Source organism: Pelodiscus sinensis, chromosome 6, assembly GCF_052426305.1.
Source record: "Pelodiscus sinensis isolate ZL-2025 chromosome 6, ASM5242630v1, whole genome shotgun sequence".
Lineage (NCBI taxonomy): Eukaryota > Metazoa > Chordata > Testudines > Trionychidae > Pelodiscus > Pelodiscus sinensis.
This window is the reverse complement of record NC_143057.1, coordinates 35193264-35214068: the sequence shown is the minus strand read 5'-3', so window position 1 is coordinate 35214068 and position 20805 is coordinate 35193264. Positions and strand designations below refer to the sequence as shown.

Below are 20805 nucleotides of genomic sequence, written 5' to 3'. Positions count from 1 at the left end.
GGTGCATAAGTCATAAAGACAAGCCTATGACATAAATTTAATCTTTTTCTAGGTTATGAATTTTCTGAGAGCAGCTTAGTTTATTTAAAGGGGGGACATGATAGCGGTTTTCAAATATCTAAAAGGGTGTCACAAGGAGGAAGGAGAAAATTTGTTCCTCTTGGTTTCTGAGGACAGGACAAGGAGTAATGGGCTTAAAGTGCAGCAGGGGAGGTTTAGATTGGACATTAGGAAAAAATTCCTAACTGTCAGGGTGGTCAAATATTGGAATAAATTGCCAAGGGAGGTGGTGGAATCTCCCTCTCTGGAGATATTTAAGAACAGGTTAGATAGACATCTGCAAGGGATGGTGTAGACGGAGCTTGATCCTGCCTTGAGGGCGGGGGGCTGGACTCGATGACCTCTCGAGGTCCCTTCCAGTCCTATTATTCTATGATTCTATGATTCTATGATTCTATGTGTTACATAAGCTATTTCTGAATAGTTTCTGGGAATGTCTGTAGCTTGTTGGAGATGAGTACTGATCAGGCAAAAAATAAAATTCAGGCTGAACTGATGGGTTAGTTTGGACATTGGTGAAGTGGCCTATTATTCCTCTTTCCTGACTGCATGACTGTAACTCTTAGAATCAAGTTTTCAGTGCAAAGATTCATATTTATGAGTTTGAAAGTTTGCTTTCTGTAAATATTTGACAATATTTGCTTCAGGTTTGCTATTTCTATAACATTACACATTATTGGGATCAATATAGATAAAAGTCTATGTCTGGTGTTACACAGTCCAGATTAGATGATCTAATGGTCCTGTCTGATTTCTATGAATTTATGAAACACTGAGGCCAGTAAACTTATTCCCTGATGGAACACATTTGAGATTATTCCATTGAAAATTCAAACAAATGTTAGAGGGAAATTTCTGTAGAATTTCCCAGTTCTAGTGATTAGTTTTGTCACATGACCTCCTTGGTTCCACAAAACAACAGTATTAGTGATGTTGTTGGTATTACATTGACCACTATCAACAAACCCGTTATTTCTGTTAAATTAACTATTTGTTCTCATTTATAATACCACTAAAAACAAAAAATCTTGTAAAAATACAATGTCTTGAACAAAAATTTATTTCTAAATAATCAGGTTTCAAATAAATAACACTAGTTTTACCTTTTAAAATTATAGCTTCTATGTTGTGATTTTTGTAATGTATTGGGATGCTGTGACCTCTGCTGGCAAAAACATCAATGCACATGTATTTTCACGCTGAGCCAGAGTGGATTTTAAACAGCAAATATAAAAGGAAAAAATATAAGGATTTCTGCTAAACTTTTACACAACATACATTTCTCTTGAGTGTTTTATCTTGTGGATTTAGTTATCACAATGATGTATTTTACCCACACTTGATGACATAATATTAGAATATAAGTGACAGCTTAGTATTTGGGCACTAGTATTAATTTCAAAATGTGTTGTTTGTTTTTTATTAATTAGTATTAGCGTTAGTATTCGTTTTTATTTATTTATTTATTATTACAGTACCACTGTAAGGCCCCCAACCAGAATTGGAATTCCATTCCTGGAGTTCTATAAACACATAGAAGACAAAGTCCCTATGTTATAGGCCCAATTGAGTACCATCAATTGGCTACTCACCAGACGGTGGTGAGGGAATCCATTTTCTGGATACATGTGTTTTAAGCCTCCAGAGTCTGAATTGTCTCTGTTTTGGGGAAACTAGACACATTTTTAGGCTACGTCTATGCTTCAGGCTTCTTGCACAAGAACTTTTTGCACAAGAGTTCTTGCGCAAAAGGTCTTGCTCAAGAGCGCGTCCACACTGCCATGTGCTTTTGTGCAAGAGATGTGCTTTTGTGTAAGAGCGTCCATGGCAATGTGGACACTTTCTTGTGCAAGAAAGCTCTGATGGCCATTTTAGCCATAGGGGTTTCTTGCACAAGAAACCACCGTTACCTATCCATCCATGCCTTTTTGTGCAAGAGCTCTTGTGCAAAAAGGCTTATTCCTCATATAAAGAGGAATAACTCTTGCACAAAAGCCCTGTGTTCTTACGATTTACTGTACTTTTTCTTGTGCAAGAACACACTTGTGGTATGGACGCTCCACAAGTTTTTGTACAAAAACTCTGCAATGTAGACATAGCCTTGGTGTGTCTAGTACCCCTTTCTGAGAACACAGACCATGTAGTCCACAGCACCCTAGAACGAATGCTGACCCCATAGGTATGTATCTCACAGAGTACGTCTACGCAGTCACACATAGCTCAAAATAGGCTCTCTCAAATTGTGTAGCTTATTTCAAAATTTGGTGAAGACAGTGACAAATTTCAAAATAGGCTATTCTGGCATTTTCTTTATTCATTGTGCAACAAGGTTTACAGGAAGCCAGAATAAGATGCCTATTTCGAAATAACAGGTATGCTGTTAAGACAGCCACAACACTATTTCGGGATAATGGACATTATCCCCAAGTAACACCACTGTGTAGATGTACTCCCAGAATCCTACAGAAGATGGAAGCCTTCTGGAATATAGTTCAATGTGGATGTGAAAAGAAGTAGCAGTTAACACTGACAGACTTTGCAAAAGATTCTAAACCGCTATTACTCTTTATTAAATAACAAGAAAAATATGCAGAGCTATACAAAAATAATAACCCCTCAACTTTCTAGACAATTTTTTGGATTGGACTCAGGGTTGTCTGAGGCCATGCAGGCTCTTTCTGTTTACAGTTCATGGCTCTGGTTTTGAAACATGGAGCGTTCATCCCTCTAGTTCACCTGTCCAAACTTCCTATGTAGATCTCTAAGTCTTCCCCAAGTGTCCTTGTACAGCCTCTTACTTTGTTCCATGTCTCTGGGCATATCTATACAGCAGCGCTATTCGAAATAAGCTATGCAACTTGAGCTACGCTAATAGCGTAGATTAAGTCAAAATAGCTTATTTCAACTTTTGGTGCAGTCTACACAGCAGTTATTTTGAAATAGAGCACTCTTCCTCCAATTAGAGTACTTCCCTTACTCTTCATACACTAAGGGTAACAGGAGTAAGAAGCCCATTATCTCAAATTTGTTTTGAAATAACAGTCTTGCTGTGTAGACATGCACTACATTATTTCAGAATAACTGATGTTTTTCCAAAATAACACCGCTGTATAGACATAGTCTCTTTGTCCTGCATGAGGAATTTACACTCTCCAAGCCCCCAGCACCCTGGTGAGGGAAAATGGAGACAGCTAATTTCTCCTAGGATGCAGGTACTCTTTTTCACTGTCCTGATGTAAGACCTGTTCTGGTGGGCTGATAGTACTTAATAATAGGCTGTTGTCAGCTCTCCATCAGTACACCTTGGAATTTCAGTCCAATGTGGAAGCAAAGAAACCATGGAGAAGGTAACTACCCATACATTCGAAAAGGAGTTTTCAGCCTAGTAAAGATACAAAAGGAATTCACAATCTTACAAAGAAATCATTAATCATACAGATTCTAAAAACATCACACCGTGCTTCAAAGTTTACAATCTAATTTAAGACAAGATGCAATCAACAAATCTAACAAACAATAGCAGGAGAGAAAGAGCAATATAACGTTGCAATATAAAGTTTTATTATTCCAGGATCATCCTGGGCTAGAAGAATTATTTAACTTATCGTGTTGAGACTCTTTCCTATTTCAGCGACGAGGAGTCCTGTGGCACCTTATAGACTAACTGAAGTGTAGGAGCATAAGCTTTCGTGGGCAAAGAAGTGGGTCTTTGCCCACGAAAGCTTATGCTCCTACACTTCAGTTAGTCTATAAGGTGCCACAGGACTCCTCGTCGCTTTTGCAGATTCAGACTAACACGGCTACTCCTCTGATACTTTCCTATTTCAGTGGTGTAAAATAATGCTGTTTGAGCATTTGTTACTAGCCTTGCCCCCTTTTGTAGTTAAAGAATTGGTGAGAAACTGATTCTGGTTTCTGTAAGGGATGAGTGCCACAGATGTACCTCCTAGGCAGTTAGATAATCCATACAGATTAACAGAATAGCGGTGGTGAATAACTTTCAGTCTATGAGGTGTGTGAAAATTTTTTACTTTCTATACTAGGTTCCAGTATTTGCAGTGTGTGAATGGTCATGTAAGTCACATGGAAATGTTTTTGCTTTCTGATAAGATGATGGAACCTTTCTGAAGAGAGAAACAATGGACACTTTTGTTATGCTTTTTTGGACAAATACACTTTATCATTATATAATCATGACATCATTATCAGATTCATGGGCAATATGTCTCCATGAATTTCTTATTTTTATTTGGAAAATATTTGAAAATAATTTTTCTAAGATTGTATCAACTATAGAATATTCTGGTTTGAGATCTGCTGGGATTTGAGATATTTCCATTTTAAACCATCATTGAATATTGTCTTTCCTGCATCTCTCTCCAGTACAATTGTGAGAAGAAATTTCATACTTTGGAGAAGGAAAGAAACAGTTCTCTGGCTTTTTAAGAGCTTGTTTGAAGCTGCTTGGACTTTTAAAATAGTATAAGTAATCCAAGCAGAAATGGATTAATGGACAGAGTATAGATGAGGCACTCAAAACTGCATAATAAATGTAATTTATCACAAACCTCTGTAACATATTAAAATATCACCCCATGGGACATACAAATGGATTTTTTAGGCTAAAAATCAACCACTGAATTCTGTAGGAGCATTTAGGCTAATACTGATCACTTTTGAAAATTCATCTTCATTGCACTACTGAAATATTAAAATAACAGAACTTCTTAAATCACAGATGCCTGTGAAATTAACTGACTTAGCTGCTCCCAATGAAGAATACATTAAAAACCTAATGCCCAGGGCAAAGAAAAATCTCTCATATGGGACATTTGTGTGTGCCACACTTAAAGCAGATATTAATCCATGACTTTCTATCACTGTTCTGAGATGCATAGGACATGATGCTATAGCCCAGAGATGTGGTCTGAGAAGGGGAGAATTGCAGGGTTCTACACCAGCATAATAAAGGCAAGAAGTCTCTCAATTGTAGCACAACCCTACAGGTGAACGAGGCAGTCACCTAGGGTGCCAGGTTTTAAGGGGCACCACAAACCCAGTCAACGGGAGTGTGTGTGGGGGGGGGGGAAGCCTGCAGACAAAACACTTACTTATGCTGCCATGCTCCCAACCAAGAGAGGAGAGAGGGGAATGGCAGCAGGCAGAGCCTCTTTCTTCCCCTGCAAGGCAGAGCCAGCAATTGCTTTCATCAAATTACTGAATGTGTGGAAGCATAAAAATCATAGCTTGCCTGGTGTGCCAAAAAACCTTGGGCCGGGTTGCAGGGGTGCTCTCTGGGACACTAGGGAGAGGTCAGAGGTGCAGGTAGCCTGACTAGTGACACTGTTATTACTAGTTTCCAGGCAAACTGAAAAACAGAGAATAAAGGATTTGCCCAAGATAGTACAGAATGTGTGTGAGGAAAGAAGGAATTGCCATTGGGTCCTCTGAGTCCCACTTCAGCTCCCTGCCCATCCATTCTTCCACAATAATAATCATTGCCACAGAAAAACCCATCCAAGGAAATTTACTCACATAAATTTGGAAATCTGATTGTGAGCAATAATTGAATTTCATTATATTTTTCCTTAAATTTATTCACGGAATGCTAATCCAGACCTGCCTGAGTACAGAGATAGAAATGCACAGTTACAGTGCCCATTGCAAGACTTAGGCTACGTCTAGACTACATGACTCAGTCGACAGAGCCATGTAAAATAATTTATTCGGCATAGTCAAAGAAGTGGGGATTTAAATAATCCCTGCTTCATTAAAATAAAAATGGCCGCCACACTGTGCCAACGATCAGCTGATCCGGCACAGGGTAGCAGTCTAGACATGGTGCGGTCAACAAAGGCTTCCTTTGCCTCGTGAAATGAGGTTTACCGGAGCGGTCGACAAAGGCTTCCTTTGTCAACCGCGCCACGTCTAGACTGCCGCGCTGTGCTGGATCAGCTGATCATCAGCACAGCGCGGTGGCCATTTTTATTTTAATGAAGCGGAGATTATTTAAATCCCTGCTTCTTTGACTATACCGAATAAACTATTTTACATGGCTCTGTCGACTGAGTCATGTAGTCTAGACGTAGCCCAAATGTCTTCATGAGGAGGAAAAAGAGCCAGTATGTAGGCAGATGAGAGAGAGAGGGAACTAGAAAGCAGAAAGGAAAAGGGTTCAGCTGGCTGAGGGGTTGATCACTATGGCTACGTCTAGACTACAAGACTTTTTAAAAAGAGGCTTTTTCAAAAGAATCTTTCGAAAAAGCCTCTTTTGAAAGAGAGCGTCTAGACTACAAGCAGATTTTTTTTGAAAAAGTAAGCCGCTTTTTTGAAAGAGTCTAGACGCTCTTTCGAAAAAGCACAGTTTGCATTCAATAGCGCCTTTTTTCGAACGAGTACTTTCGAAAAAAGGCATTATTCCTTGTAGAATGAGGTTTACCACAATCGAAAAAACTGCCACGTTCTTTCAATTTACTTTCGAAAGAACACAGCTGCAGTCTAGATGCAGGTGAAGTTTTTTCGAAAAAACCCTGTAGTCTAGACACACCCAAATATATAGACTTTCACTTCATATATGGTATGAGGCTGCTGTTGAAGTCAATGGAGTTATGCTGAAATACATCAGCTGAGGATCTAACCCTTAATTTCAGTACTCTAGAACAAATTCAACCCTTGGGCGAGGAGGCACAGTTCACAGATTTCAAGGCCAGAAGGTACCATTATGATCATCAAGTCTAAATTGTTTCATGATGTCACAGATTTTCCCCAAGGGTTGCCTTGTGGAACAACATTGCTTCTACATTACAAAACAGAGTTGTGTTGTAACAGAAGATCCCTGGTATGAATACATTTGTATTTCAGATGTGGGCTTATTGACTAACTTTTTCTACATGTTTTATAGATCTCATGCGTCAAATTCTGATCAATCCAATGAAACTGTGTAGTTGTTCTCAAACAGGTGTATGTAAATAGTTGGGCTGAGACCACCTTTTTGTCCTGTTTAGATAGCCACTGTTCTGGTCTGTTTCTGGGGCTCCCAGATGCTACCATCATATACATAAATAAGTAAGCAGTAATAGCAAGTGTCCATTATCCTAATACTGTAAGCTGTGCAGTTGTGTGGTCGCTCAGGAGAGTTTCCAAGCTGATTTGCATAGCACCCACTGCTGATTTGCATAGCACTCACTGTTAGGATTGTGTTTCTCCTGGTGGTGTACATTCACACATGCCTCAGTGCACATAACAAAATTTATTCCTCACATGGATGGAAAAATCTGCACATGGGTGGAAAAGATTAGGGGGCACATTGCCTAACACTCCACCGTTGAGCAACTCAACCTCGAAAAGCATTGTAGGGTTGATACCAAAAGACAAGGCTGAACTGTTTCCTTCAAATGTAGTTTCTGTTTGCATATGAAATACTTCAAAAATGTAACAGGGAAACTTGCCCCATGGGCTGGAGAATTTGGAGTTAAACCAGGCCCTTGTACAGGGTTAGCCACACCTGGGTTGAATCAGGTGATTCCCAGGATAAAACAGAGTAAGAAGTTGCAGATGCTTGTAAGGGAAAAAAAAGTGGAGGGAAAAAAGTTATGGAAGTAGGAGTAAATGGGAGAAAGGCCTCTAAGATAGAAGGCCTGTTGGGAACCCTGTGCAAGCAAAAGAGATACTGTAAAGGCCAGCTGGCATGAAGACTCCGTGAATTTATGTTTTGTGTTATTTGGGATAAATCAGGAGAGTTGCTTGGGGCCTAGAGGGCCAGAGTCTATCAGAGAAATAAATAATTGGGACTCCTTGTGAAATTGTTTCGAACCACCTTTGAATTGTGAGTTTTTAAAGGGTCCTGGATAGATCTAAACAGAGGCAGGATGCTACAGAGTGACCTCTGCTCATAGGCAGGTGCTTGGGGAGGTAGCTGTATGGTACTACATACGATAGGAATTATTACCGTACTGACAGGAAAAGTAGGGATTTTAATAAAATGAAAAGCTCAGGGGCATAATGCTTCTGCACTAGGAAGCATGCACTCCAAACACTAGGCCATATACTATCTCTTGGTGTGTAGAGGTATTGCTTTAGTTGTTGCTATATATTTCCAGTCTAAACTAATCAGGTGAATCTCAGTCCTCTGCTGCCAGCCAGCACAAGCTGTGTGTGCTGCTCCAGGAAAACTGATTCTGCTATAATTTCCAAGCAATATAGTGACAATTAACGGTGGTTTTCAAAATAAACCAAGTGCCCATGGGATGTTACAGAAACACGTTGAGAAGCTTAAGCAAGCATACGTGACTATTTTCATTCTCCTCATACGTATTTGCATGCTTCGAAACACTGTGACACGGATGACAACATATGTCTTTCAAATTAACAAGCAGACTAATGTAGTGGCTTCTGTTCAATTTTGGTACTGAAGCCCCCAATCCTGAAAATACTTGGGCTCACCCAGCAACTTCATGCACAGGAGGAGTCGCATTGAAATCAATGGGACATCTTACCAGGACTGTACCATACACTCCTATCTTTCACTCTTACTAGAGGAAAAGTGTAGTGCAGCCTTATTATCTATAGTTAGGAATGCCTCGCATTCTTGGGTGTCCTCCAGGAAAACCTTCAAAACGTGGATTTCTGGGGGGGTAGCCAGACATGCCATATCCTCTTGGCACGGGTGGTCGAGTCACAGCTATGTGTGGGGGCGGACCAAAGCTTCCTCCTCTGCCATGGGAGGAATAATGAGCACTGGGAACAGGGCCATGCTGCGGAGATTGCTGAGAGGCGCTTGCTTCCTGTGGGTGGCTTGTCTTTTTCTTAGACTCTTTGTCGCCTCGTCCTTTCTGGGTACCTAAAATGTAGTTAGAAAACCAAACTGAGCCATGGAGCCAAGATTGCCTGTTGGAGCGGTGCCAGGGCTGGGGCATTGTCAGGTGCAGACTGTCGCAGCAACAGTAGAACAAGGGCATACTCTGCCACACCCATCTCTGAGACTGAGATTATGGGAAATGGGCCACAGGCTCCCTCTGAAGTTTTCTAGGCAGCCTTTCCCCTTCCCAAAGACATCAAGCAAGGAAAGTAGAAACTCCAACCCGTACAGAAGGCAGCACCAAGTAAGTTGTAGTGGTCAATAGCGGAAGAACTTTGTACGTGTTAGTTTAGGGGTAGTGAGGCCTGCATTCTTTCCCCCCTTTCCCTTTTCCCTATATCGGATGAGCCAGAAGCAAGTCTTTGGGAACATATGCCACTTAAGATAAGTATTGTTGCCAGTATAACAGAAACAAGTATAAGACAACGGTAAAGGGCAAGAACGCATAAACAATTCTGTTTACCCTAACGTACTGATCACGTAAACAGGGCCAAAGAACAAGTAGATCCAGATCAGTAACTAACAGCTAAGCCCTACATCAGCATGTAATGAATAATCCCTGGAAATTTCCAAACTGCAAAACAAAGCAGGGAAAACTGTTTTTAAGTCTGCCTCAGAGCCTAACAAATCGGACCTCACCGATGGGCTTTGTGTACCGGTGCCTCAGAAGCTGAGACAACCTCCCACTTCATCCGCAGGTTACCCGGGATTCCAGGCTTGCAGGAAGGGACGTAAGATATGCCGCTTCTTTTTTATGTTGTTCTTCCAGTTATGGGGCACAGCTGTTAGCTGTCAGGAAATAAACTACTTGGCTACGTTTAGACTGGCATGATTTTCCGCAAATGCTTTTAACAGAAAAGTTTTTCCATTAAAAGCATTTGCAGAAAAGAGCGTCTAGATTGGCACGGACACTTTTCCACAAAAGCACTTTTTGCGGAAAAGCGTACGTGCCAATCTAGACGCAGTTTTGCGCAAGAAAGCCCCGATCGCCATTTTCGCCATTGGGACTTTTTTGCACAAAACAGTTTTCAGCTATCTACACTGGTCCTTTTGCGCAAAGGCATTTCCGGAAAAGGGCTTTTGCCCGAACAGGAACGTCAAAGCATTTGCGCAAGAAGCATTGATTTCAGACAATAGAACGTCAGTGCTTTTGTGCAAAATCAAGCAGCCAGTGTAGACAGCTGTCAAGTTTTTCCGCAAAAGCACCTGCTTTTGCAGAAAAACTTGCCAACCTAGACGCAGCCCTTGTGTTTGACAGATACCTGTGTGACGTATTTTGTACCTTGAGAGCCCAGTGTCGGACCTGAGACTTACTCTGGCCAGCTACGTAAGTGGAGGTGGTTTCTAGGGCTACTGAGAGAGTGAGATGGCAAAGCTTAGCAATTTCATTATAAAACTGGTAAATTGCAGCAGAGTACACTTGGAATTTCCCACATAGCTCTGCTGGTATATCACATCCCTGACCTTCAGCCTCCCTGCTATGGCAGCCTGACTTCTCCTGGTGCCAGCCATGACAAACCCATGTGCCTGTTTTGTGGCCTGGACAATGAGGACAGTTGTGCCTGAGTGCAGAGGCGAGAGCACACCACATCCTCTTTAAGGCAGGTAGAACAGCATATGTCGCCCAAAACTACACATAGGAGAAAGTTTGGTTGAGCCAGAATTCTTCCAGAGGATTCCTACTATATCCTGCACTTCACCCCTTCCAGCAGGAGCCTAGGCTGAAAATCCACAATCTGGGCTTCAATAATCCAGTATAAAAATTAGTATAGTATTCTGTACTTGAGACTACCAAAACACTTATGCACCTGCTTAGTTTTTGAGTATGTGAATAGTCCCACTAACGTTAGGATCCTGCTTAAGATCTTTGCTGGATTGGGGCCTAACAGTTAAAAGTACTATAGCTTGCAGTTTGTGACTGCTGTTCCGGATTGTTATCGAAGGAGTTTAGATATTTCTTATAAGGCAAGGAGGAAAACCAGGCAATGACAATTAAGCTGGTAGCTGCAAGCTTTTGTATTGTGGTTATTTTGTACTGTTTCATTTTAATGACTTTCCCTCTCAGGGTGTCACAATGAGGTGAGTAGCGAAGTTGAGACAGTGTAGAGGGATGGAAGCAAATTTACAGACATCCAAGCAGTTGCACCTTGATCAGCAGTGGAGTCTTGTTTGCTGCCTCGCTGCTTGGGTTTCGGCTCAAGGGAGTTTTCTTCCATCTCCCGTGATGACTGTGCTTTTTGTTTGTTTCTCTTTTTGTTTTCCTCAGCTTGCTGGTTAAAGGGGAGAGAGGGAGACATACTTTAACTACTCAAATTATGTATCTATTTTGCAACAATAAAATAACATTTCTACACTATTTATGGCATCCTTACACTTTGCAGCTTCTTTTTGAGATCCAAATTAGCTTCCTTATAGGATTTGGAGGTAGCATTGAGGTAATAGATGCTCAATCTATATTTTAAAATAAAAAGAATTTAGTTTGTTAGGTAACAATTATAAAAGCTAGCACAATTATTAGTAAAGCCACATAACAATAAATAGGTTGTCCTCATTTTCTACAATGTGTTAACATGAAAAAATGGTTTTTACTCAACTACCTGTATTGTTAACACTGACACTTTTGACAGTTCAATTATGTGCTTCTTCATGGGACGAAAAAAAAGTACATCTCTACTTGATATCACAGGACAACTCAACTGAAAAATTCACTTTTCCCTATTTAAGAACTTTCCTTTTAGTTATAGTAATTAAGGAGGCCGTTCCATACAGCTGTTCTTTCATTACATGGGTATTCTGTAAAATGAACTTGTAAAGGATGTATATTTTAAATTACTAAATGTTGTTTATAAAATCCTTTAAGCCTGCACAATAATAGGCAAATTCAAATGCTGTCATGAGAGCAAAGACAACAAGTAAAACATGAAAAACCAGGTGACTTTTGTTCCAAATCATAATCTTCTAACACACAAAATCACAACTATGTGGCATTTTTCTTTGTAAAATAAGGTTAGAAATGAGCATATTTTCACCCCGTACTCTCATCTAATAAAACTCTAACTGGAGATCCAGCTATGTGGGGGCAATATTAACAGTAAGTCATGCTCCTGGTTGAAATAAGTGTTTAATCTTCTCTCTATTTTGCTTCTATTTTGCCTTTGTATCTGCATTTTTGGCCACCGTCCCCTAATACACAATACAAGTAGTAATCCTTGAAATCAATGGGAGCAACCCATTCTTCAGGTTCGCATGACTGTCAGCAAGTCTTTGCTGTTTCAAAGTTGCATTCTGCATGTGTAAGTTCCTTCTGCAGTGTCTATTACAACACATGTTGTAAAATAGTTGTCCATACTCTTGTGCGATGTTATATCATGACTGAATTTCACCCAAGAGGTGACTGAATGTAATTTTGTGTGTGCTAAATGATCCTATAGGTTTATGTATCAGTTTAACTTTGAAAACTTCTTTGAGAAGAATAGTTTCAGGATTTTCATTCTTATTCTGGACTGATTTATGGACAAACATCCATTCCCAGTCCAAATCCTCAGAAATTAGACTTTGGACAGGGAACTTGCAGTAAAAGGGTGTAGCAAGCCTGGCTGACAGCACAGCTCTTTTACTGGTGTTTCAGAGAGGGAGTCTAGATTGGAAGCCCTCTATGTGGCTTCTCTTCAACATGCCCCCAACTCTTTCCTCAAACCTAGTTTAGCAAAATGATGGTTATTCACTTGCTTTTCAGGCTTCTTTATTATTATGGAAAACTCAAGATGCATAGGAACAGGCTTAAAGAAAAGCTCTGTCTCAAGGGAAGAGCGCTTCAGAGAGTGCACTGCAAAACGTGCTAGGTTTTATGATGTGCAGTTCTGCTTCAATAGACTGATTAAAGTCACTGAAACTTGGATCCCATATGTGTGTGTTTGCTTGCTTCTTAATGATTTTTGGCACTATGGTAATAAAACAATAAAAAAAGCCATTGCACAAAAAAGAGGGGCTGGAAAGCCTGCCCTTAGTGCAGCTACACTTTAATTATGATCAAGCAAAATTATTGAATTCTTCAAGTCTCTCAACAAAAGGCAATCAGTGTTGTACTCAGCTTGATTATAGGATGACTATGAGCCGCCATTGTGACATGGCTTTGAAAAAGGCTAATATGGTCTTGGAATGCAGTAGGCAAGGTATTTCCAGTGGGGATAGGGAGGTGTTAGTGCCGTTATACAAGGCATTGGTGAGGCCTCATTTGGAATACTGTGTGCAGTTCTGGTCTCCCGTGTTTAAGAAGGATGAATTCAAACTGGAACAGGTACAAAGAAGGGCCACTAGGATGATCCGAGGAATGGAAAACCTGTCTTATGAAAGGAGACTCGAGGAACTTGGCTTGTTTACCTTAACCAAAAGAAGGCTGAGGGGAGATATGATTGCTCTCTTTAAATATATTAGAGGGATAAATACCAGGGAGGGAGAGGAATTATTTAAGCTTAATACCAATGTGGACACAAGAACAAATGGATATAAGCTGGCTAGTAGGAAGTTTAGACTTGAAATTAGACGAAGGTTTCTAACCATTAGAGGAGTGAAGTTCTGGAACAGCCTTCCAAGGGAAGTAGTGGGGGCAAAAGACCTATCTGGCTTCAAGATTAAGCTAGATGGGTTTATGAAGGGGATGCTTTGATGAGATAACATGATCTTGGTACCTAATTGACCTTTCATTATCAGTGGTAAATAGGCCAATGGAGGGATGATAGGGTTACTATAGAGAACTTTTCCTGGGTGTCTGACTGGTGAGTTTTGCCCACATGCTCAGGGTTCAGCTAATTGCCATATTTGGGGTCGGGAAGGAATTTTCCTCCAGGGTAGATTGGCAGAGGCCCTGGAGGTTTTTTGCCAATCACAGCTGGAGGATTCTCTGCATCTTGGGGTCTTTGAACTATTTGAAGGCTTCAATATCCGAGATATAGGTGAGAGGATTATTCCAGGGGTGGTTGGGTGAGATTCTGTGGCCTGCATTGTGAAGGGGGTCAGACTAGATGATCATAATGGTCCCTTCTGACCTTAAAGTCTATGAGTCTGTGTTTCCGGTGGGCAACCTAGAGTTAGGGAGACATAACGTGAAAGGAACTAGGCAAAGATTCACATAGGAAAGCTTTGAGCTGAGTTAAAATACTGTACGTACACCATAAGCAATATGAAGGGCAGGATCAGTCCAGGATTAGAAGCATAACTAAATACTTTCCCAAACCAGGATGGGAAGTCATTCTCCAAGGTTTCCGAAATGACCTCAAACATTCTGGTTTTCCCACTGTTTAGAAACAGAAAGTAACACTGTATCTCATAACATGTAGACACCAGTTGTGTATCAACATATAACATGTTTTTATCATACCACGTCTGGGCACAACAATAAGTTATTGTTGTTAACATTATTGAAATGCTTTTTACTGAGTCAATTTTAAGACTCCCATAACATTTTATACATTTTAATAGATTAAAGCAGCACACAGAAAAAGCAAAAATTGGTAGCATGTTCACTCAACTTCACCCCTGGAGGGAGAGAAGAAGAGGAAACTTTATAGGAAATGTTTTAGTTTCTCATCTTAAATTGTACATGGTCTGGGATGTCAGTTACACAGACCTGTCCCCAGAGGGCACCCTCTGACTTACTAAAAGAAAATTGGTAATTATTATCACCTGTTTGTATCAGTTCTGTGACCTCCAATCAGTTTCATGTCTCAGCAGATTTGCTGGTATTTCATGCATTTCTCCCACATAATGATCCTGAGTGTGACACTCTACTGAAAAAAATCTCCTGAATGTTTTGCCTATATCTAAAAGAACGTTTAGAGCTAAGACATCAAGACTTCCTTGCCTTTAAAAGATGCACTGGAATCACTTCACTCATGGCATTAATGGATGTTTCAAGCCTTTCCCTAGAAACTGGATGTCCAATTTACTATCCTTTTTCTTTTACTCCATTAACACATTTTTGCAAGTAGATATCAAACAGTATCATATGTCTCCCTAAATGGCAAACAGGGGTGCTGGAGATTTCTCTCTAATATCCAATTTTGCAATGCACAGGGTGAAAACTAGGGTGTGGGATCAACTGATTCTTGAATGGGAAAGTGTCTTCATACTTATACTCCACTTGTGCTATCATCTACTTGTAGGGGAATGCAGGACCACATTTTTCAAAAGCAACTAGTGGTTCTGGATGCCTTATTTGAGATTGTCAAAGCGCTAGCATCCAGCATTTTCTGAAAATTCCCTTTCATGTGTTTCAATATGGGCATCCAAAACCTGAGGTGCTCATAATCACTAGTCCCTTTTGAAACTGTAGGCCACATTATCTGGGATATTGTTTTTTCTTGTATCAAAATGCATGGATTTACACACATAACTGCTGTCAACACGCACTCCCTTTTTGTCCGTCATTCCTGAGAACTCCAGAGGGTGTCTCACAGCACCAGAAATACCAGTGCTGCTAATAGAACTCCCTGAAGTACTGCAGAAAATCTCAGAAATTTGACCTGGAAAAGCATTGTTAGGTCATCTAGCCTCCCCCTCTGCTACTGCTAAATCCTTTTCTGCAGTATGTTTTTTTGTGCTTGAGGCACACTAGTGCTAAATGTCAAGCAATGAGTCTACTCTCACTCTACACTTGAACAGATCATCTCAAGCAGGCAGAGCATGTATGTCCAGCAGAATGGTTCTCTATTCCTGACATATAACTTCAGACTTGATTACATCAGTAAGAAACTTTATTTAAAAAAATAATAATTTCTGTCTTACCAGTTAGTGAATACTTTAAAATAGTTAATCATTTCTCTCACATTTAATTCATCTTCAGATATTATGGCCCTCTATGCAAATAAAATTAGTATTGTTTATAAAGTGCCAACACCTACTAAGGAAGTTAGTTTTAGTTATGTCCTTCATTGTACAATTATCATCCCATGAGATAACCTATTTGTCAAGAAAGAGATGGATATAAAATGCAAAAGACCTGAATGGACCGCAGTCAAAAGATGGTGGGATAGAGACAATAGTGTACACAGCAGGCAGGGTGGAAAGGAAGAGAATAAAGAGCAGCATGGCCATGTAGAAGTTATTGGATCTAGAGGCTTTAAAGACCCTCTCATGGGGGACATTGCAGCACATCACGGCCCAGCACTGCAGATACATTGAGGTGTGGAGGCGGAACACATTGATGGCTGGCAGGCCTGGAGCGTAAAAAGAACCCATCCTAGAAACAAACAAGAAAGTGCTTTGTAAAACTCTGCAGATTGAGATACACCATAACCTTTCACCCACTCTGGGCTTTCATATCCCCTTATTTTGCAGCAATACATAGTGCATGAACCCATGTATCATCTCCTTCCATTGACTTCCTGCCAGGGATAAAATATTCGTTGAATTATCTCTTTCTCAGTCTTAATGCTCCCCTGACCTCCTTTTATTCTCCAAATGAACTTTAACCATCCATTCAGAAAAAATATTGATTAGCTAGGAAGATGGTGGAACCTCCATCTGTAGAGGTTTGTAAGTCTCGGCTTGACAAAATTCTCTGACTGGGATAATTTAGTTGGGATTGGCCCTGCTTTGGGCAGAGGGCTGGACTTGATGACCTCCTGAGGTCTCTTCCAGCCCTAGGATTCTATGATTTTCCCCTTTTCATGTTCTTCTTTAAATGGTTCTTTCATTTTCAAATCCACTCAAGTAGATTCTTTCATTTTTGTAGAAGAGATAATTCCACACCCCTTAATCTCTTACTAGCCTCTGAGTAGCTTGTTTTATTATAATCTAAGTTAGTCTCAATTTAATTTACCCTTGTTTTATTAAGAATATTCTACTTGTCTCCTGTGCTGACATTTATTTTACTTATTCTGTTACCACGATGTGACCGAGAGCAGCTCTGTAACTCTGCACTACACATTATTGTAATAATCTTGCTGAAAAATATGCCTCATCAGGCATCATTTAAAAACTAATAGCACACTGATCACTAATATTCTTCTGCAATGTGTATATAAACATAAACTGAAATTATGTTTACAATGTGTTTACCAATATGGATAAAGTGGTCTCCCAAAGATGAATGACAAGTTGATGCTTCTAACCAAGTGTCTTCAAAGTTGATCAGCAGTCTCTAATCAAGTGGCCATTCTTTGGCAATGAAGGAGGGCATGAACAGATCAACAGCTAACACAGAGCCTCATGGGGAAAGAGATTTTGAGCCTCCTTCCTTACAGCTGGAATGATCTTTATATAGAGTTAACCCCTCAGGAAAACAAATTTCAAAGGAAGACTGGACTATACTTGAGGCTCATTTGTTCATTCTGTGTCTCACCTAAGACAACAAAGAACTCAGCCCTTTGACTTGGGGAGGGGGGGGGAGATATTCCTGACCTGAGAATTTAGTGAGAGCAGTTGCTAGGAACATGAGGTAATGATTTTTACCTTGAACCAAGTCTAGCTTGTCAAGTTTTAGCTACTAGAAAGTATCTTAGCTTTATTTGTCTTGTAATTACTTCTGACTTAAGTGTCTTTTATTCACTTAAAACCTCTTTTTTGTTAAATAAACTTGTTTTATTTTTAATCTAAATGAATCCAGTGTTTTTGTTTCAACTGAACAGTTTGGTAACTTTAGTTAATGTAGCAGACTGTTGAATACTGCAGGGGCAATGGACTTTTTAATATCCAGACTAGAGGAAGGCTGGCCAGTGCAGAACACACATTTCTGAGGAAAATTCAGGTCTGGGAATTCATTGGTGTCACACTGGAAGCTGACTGAAGTATTGTTGACGTACTGCCGGGGTCAGAGCTGGTGGACCAGAGCTGCAGCTGTACACAAACATTCAGGATGTAACCTGCATGCTGTTAGGCTGTTTATGAGCGGCCCAGGTTGGAGGCCACAACAGCAAAGCACCGCGAGGCATCCGAGGTTGCAGAGTAGGTGGGGACACAGCCCCTCACTACACCCCAATACGTTACACATTGTTATTTAGGGCCTAGTTCTAAATAAGTACCTATTGACTGTGAATATATAGTGTTAGTTACGTATATTTACATGTTTATGACTTTGAAACACTGGGCACTCATGTCTTTGGGCCTGACCTCACTCTTCTTGCCCTCAGAGGATTTACCAGTGTGGCCAAGTAGATAGAACCAAGACTTCTGGGTCCTATTTCCAGCCCCACCATTGGCCTACTAGGTGACCTGGGGCAAGTCACAGCCCCCTTTCTATGCCTCAGTTTCCCCATGTATAAAATGGGGATAATGATATTTCCCCTCTGCAGAAAGTACTTGGTGTCTGAAGAGGAAAAGTGCTATATAAGAGCTAGGTATTACTATTATATTGTAATTTTACCTTTTTTTTTTTTTTCATCTGTTAATACAAAGAGACCACAGTGTAGTGGTATGGTGAACTGTGGTCACTGGGAGCTGGGGGCAGCGGCGATGCTTGCGGGCTCTCAGTGTCAGTAAAAAGTCTCACGAGCTGCAATCAGATTGCCCTGATGGGCCAAAGGTTGCACCTTGCTATAGCAATTCTGCTAGTTTGTAGCTCAGGGCTAATACTAAACTGTATAGCAGAGTTAGTTATATATTTAGGCAATTATTTCTTTCTGCCATTTATTCCATAGGCTTCAGGGGTAAGGAAACAGCTTCTGTGCCTGGGAAACTCTTTGGACTTGGGCCACATAAATACGTTGTTAATTTTCAGTATAAAACTACAAATCAGAATCTCAGGAAAGCTCTAGCACCTTTGTGCTTCTCCAAAAATGCCCAACAGCTATACATTTGACTTGACAGCTGTGGTGTGAAACCCAAGCCAAGTGCATACCATACATTGGTGAATCTGGCCCCATCACCTTAGCCTGGATCTGATTCACCAATGTTACTCTAATGCTATGCTGACTTAACACCATTGATTTCCAGGTATCCAGTTTGACGCCTGTTGAGCTATATTGGCATAAAACTAAAGTAACGCAGTGGTGAATCAAGCCCAGCACTTCAAAATATGAATTTCATGCTTGATTTCATAGGCAATGTGAAAAAATTCACACAGCCCTGCTAACTAAACTGATCTAGTATACAACACCCTGTTGGTATCATAAATGTTCTCTGCCACACCTACCAGATCATGCCTTGGTTAAAGATCAGTCCCAGCACATTTCCACTTATATCAAACTCTGAATAAGAAGGCTGAAAGAAAAGACACAAATGCTTCCATTAGGCACACAGAAAAATTTTTAAACTGACACAGAATAGATTTAAAGTAGATTAAAATAGGAATAGATTAAAATGGTCATTTACAACAGCAACAATATACTGGCAATATCTTCTCTCTGTTGCATAATGAAATTTATTCATGAAACAAATGAATATGACTCAAGACCAATGTGCTGCCTTCAGTACAGCCTGAAGTATTTCACTGTAAATCTTACTGAGCTCTTTGCAGAGGTGAAGATACTACTGGGAAGTAAAAAGAGTTCCATTCTTATGGGATTTGCTCTGAACTTTTAAAACAATGATTCATAGATTCTGAGCCCAGAAAGAACCATTGAGATCATCTAGTCTGACCTCATGTGTAACACAGGCCTGAATGAATTCCTTATTAAACTAGGGAATATCATTTTAGTAAAAATCCATTCTATCTTGATTGAAAAGTGTTCAACGATCGAGAATCCACCACAACCATTGGTAAACTGTTCCAATTAACTTTTGCTAACAACCCTCACTGTTAAAAGTGTGTGCCTTAAAAATGTGAACTTTTTGGCTAGCCTGAATTTGTCTGTTAGACTGGAGAGTCCTCTATTATCAACTTGTGGAAGGAATTAGATAGTGACCAAGTCACTGTTAACCTTCTCTTTGATAAGCTAAACAGATTGATCTCCTTAAGCCTGTTGCTAGCAGCATGGTTTACAATCCTTTTAATCAGTTTTTGGCTCTTCTTTGAACTCTTTTCAATGTATCAACATCCTTCTTGAATTGTGTAATCCAGAACTAGACAGTGTTCCAGTAATGGTCACCTTTGTGCATGTATTTCTAAATGCATATTTAAAGAACACAAAAGAGTTTAAAAGCTTCAGAGGGATAGCCGAGTTAGTCGGTAACAGGAAAAACTTAAGAAACAACAAATAGTCTGGTAGTACTTTAAAGACTAACAAAACATGTAGATGGTATCATGAGCTTTCGTGGGCACAGCCCACTTCTTCAGATGACTGGACAGAAATGAGTTTGTATCTTTGAATTAGAGCTAGTTAAAGTGTTGGAGGCTAGGAGGTTAACGGTTCTCTGGAAAAGTTTTCACAGGCAAGGCAACCTTAGGAGATAGTACAATAAACTTCTGTACTGGACTTTGTAACCTTAATGTTCCTTTAGGGCTGTTGATTTTAATCACAGTTAGCTCACACAATTAACTCAAAAAATGAATTGCAATTAAAAAAATGAATCACAATTAATCAGAGTCTTAATCACGATGTTAAACAATAGAATACCAATTAATTTGTTACATATTTTTGGATGTTTTTCAACATTTTCAAACACTTTGATTTCAGTGACAACACAGAATACAAAGTATACGCTGCTGACAGTATACTATTTTTATTACAAATATTTGCACTGTAAAGAAACAAAAGAAATAGTATTTTTCTATTCACCTCATACCAGTACTGTAGTGAAATCTGATTATCACAAAAGTGCAACTTACAAACGTAGATTTTTTTTTTACATAACTGCACACAAAAACAAAACAATGCAAAATTTCAGAAACTACAAGTCCATTCACAGTCCTTATTGTACAACAAAGCAATTGCTGTACAAACAATTTTGCTTACATTTATAGCAGATAATTGTGCCCGCTTCTTATTTACAGTGTCACCAGAAAGAGAGAA

General features: G+C 39.9%; 1 protein-coding gene across 1 annotated transcript in view; it reads right to left on the bottom strand.

Annotated features, from left to right (window-relative positions):
* Window positions 1–6477: 6477 nt before the first annotated feature.
* TMC1 (transmembrane channel like 1) overlaps window positions 6478–20805 on the bottom strand; it is a gene marked incomplete at its 5' end in the record, with an annotated part of 69509 nt that continues 55181 nt past the window's right edge. Inside the window, 6 exons of the mRNA XM_075932632.2 lie at window positions 6478–8899; window positions 11064–11187; window positions 11290–11368; window positions 14085–14210; window positions 15915–16154; window positions 19047–19114. Coding sequence (XP_075788747.2) covers window positions 8619–8899; window positions 11064–11187; window positions 11290–11368; window positions 14085–14210; window positions 15915–16154; window positions 19047–19114 — 918 coding nt within the window. The remainder of the gene's footprint in view (window positions 8900–11063; window positions 11188–11289; window positions 11369–14084; window positions 14211–15914; window positions 16155–19046; window positions 19115–20805) is intronic.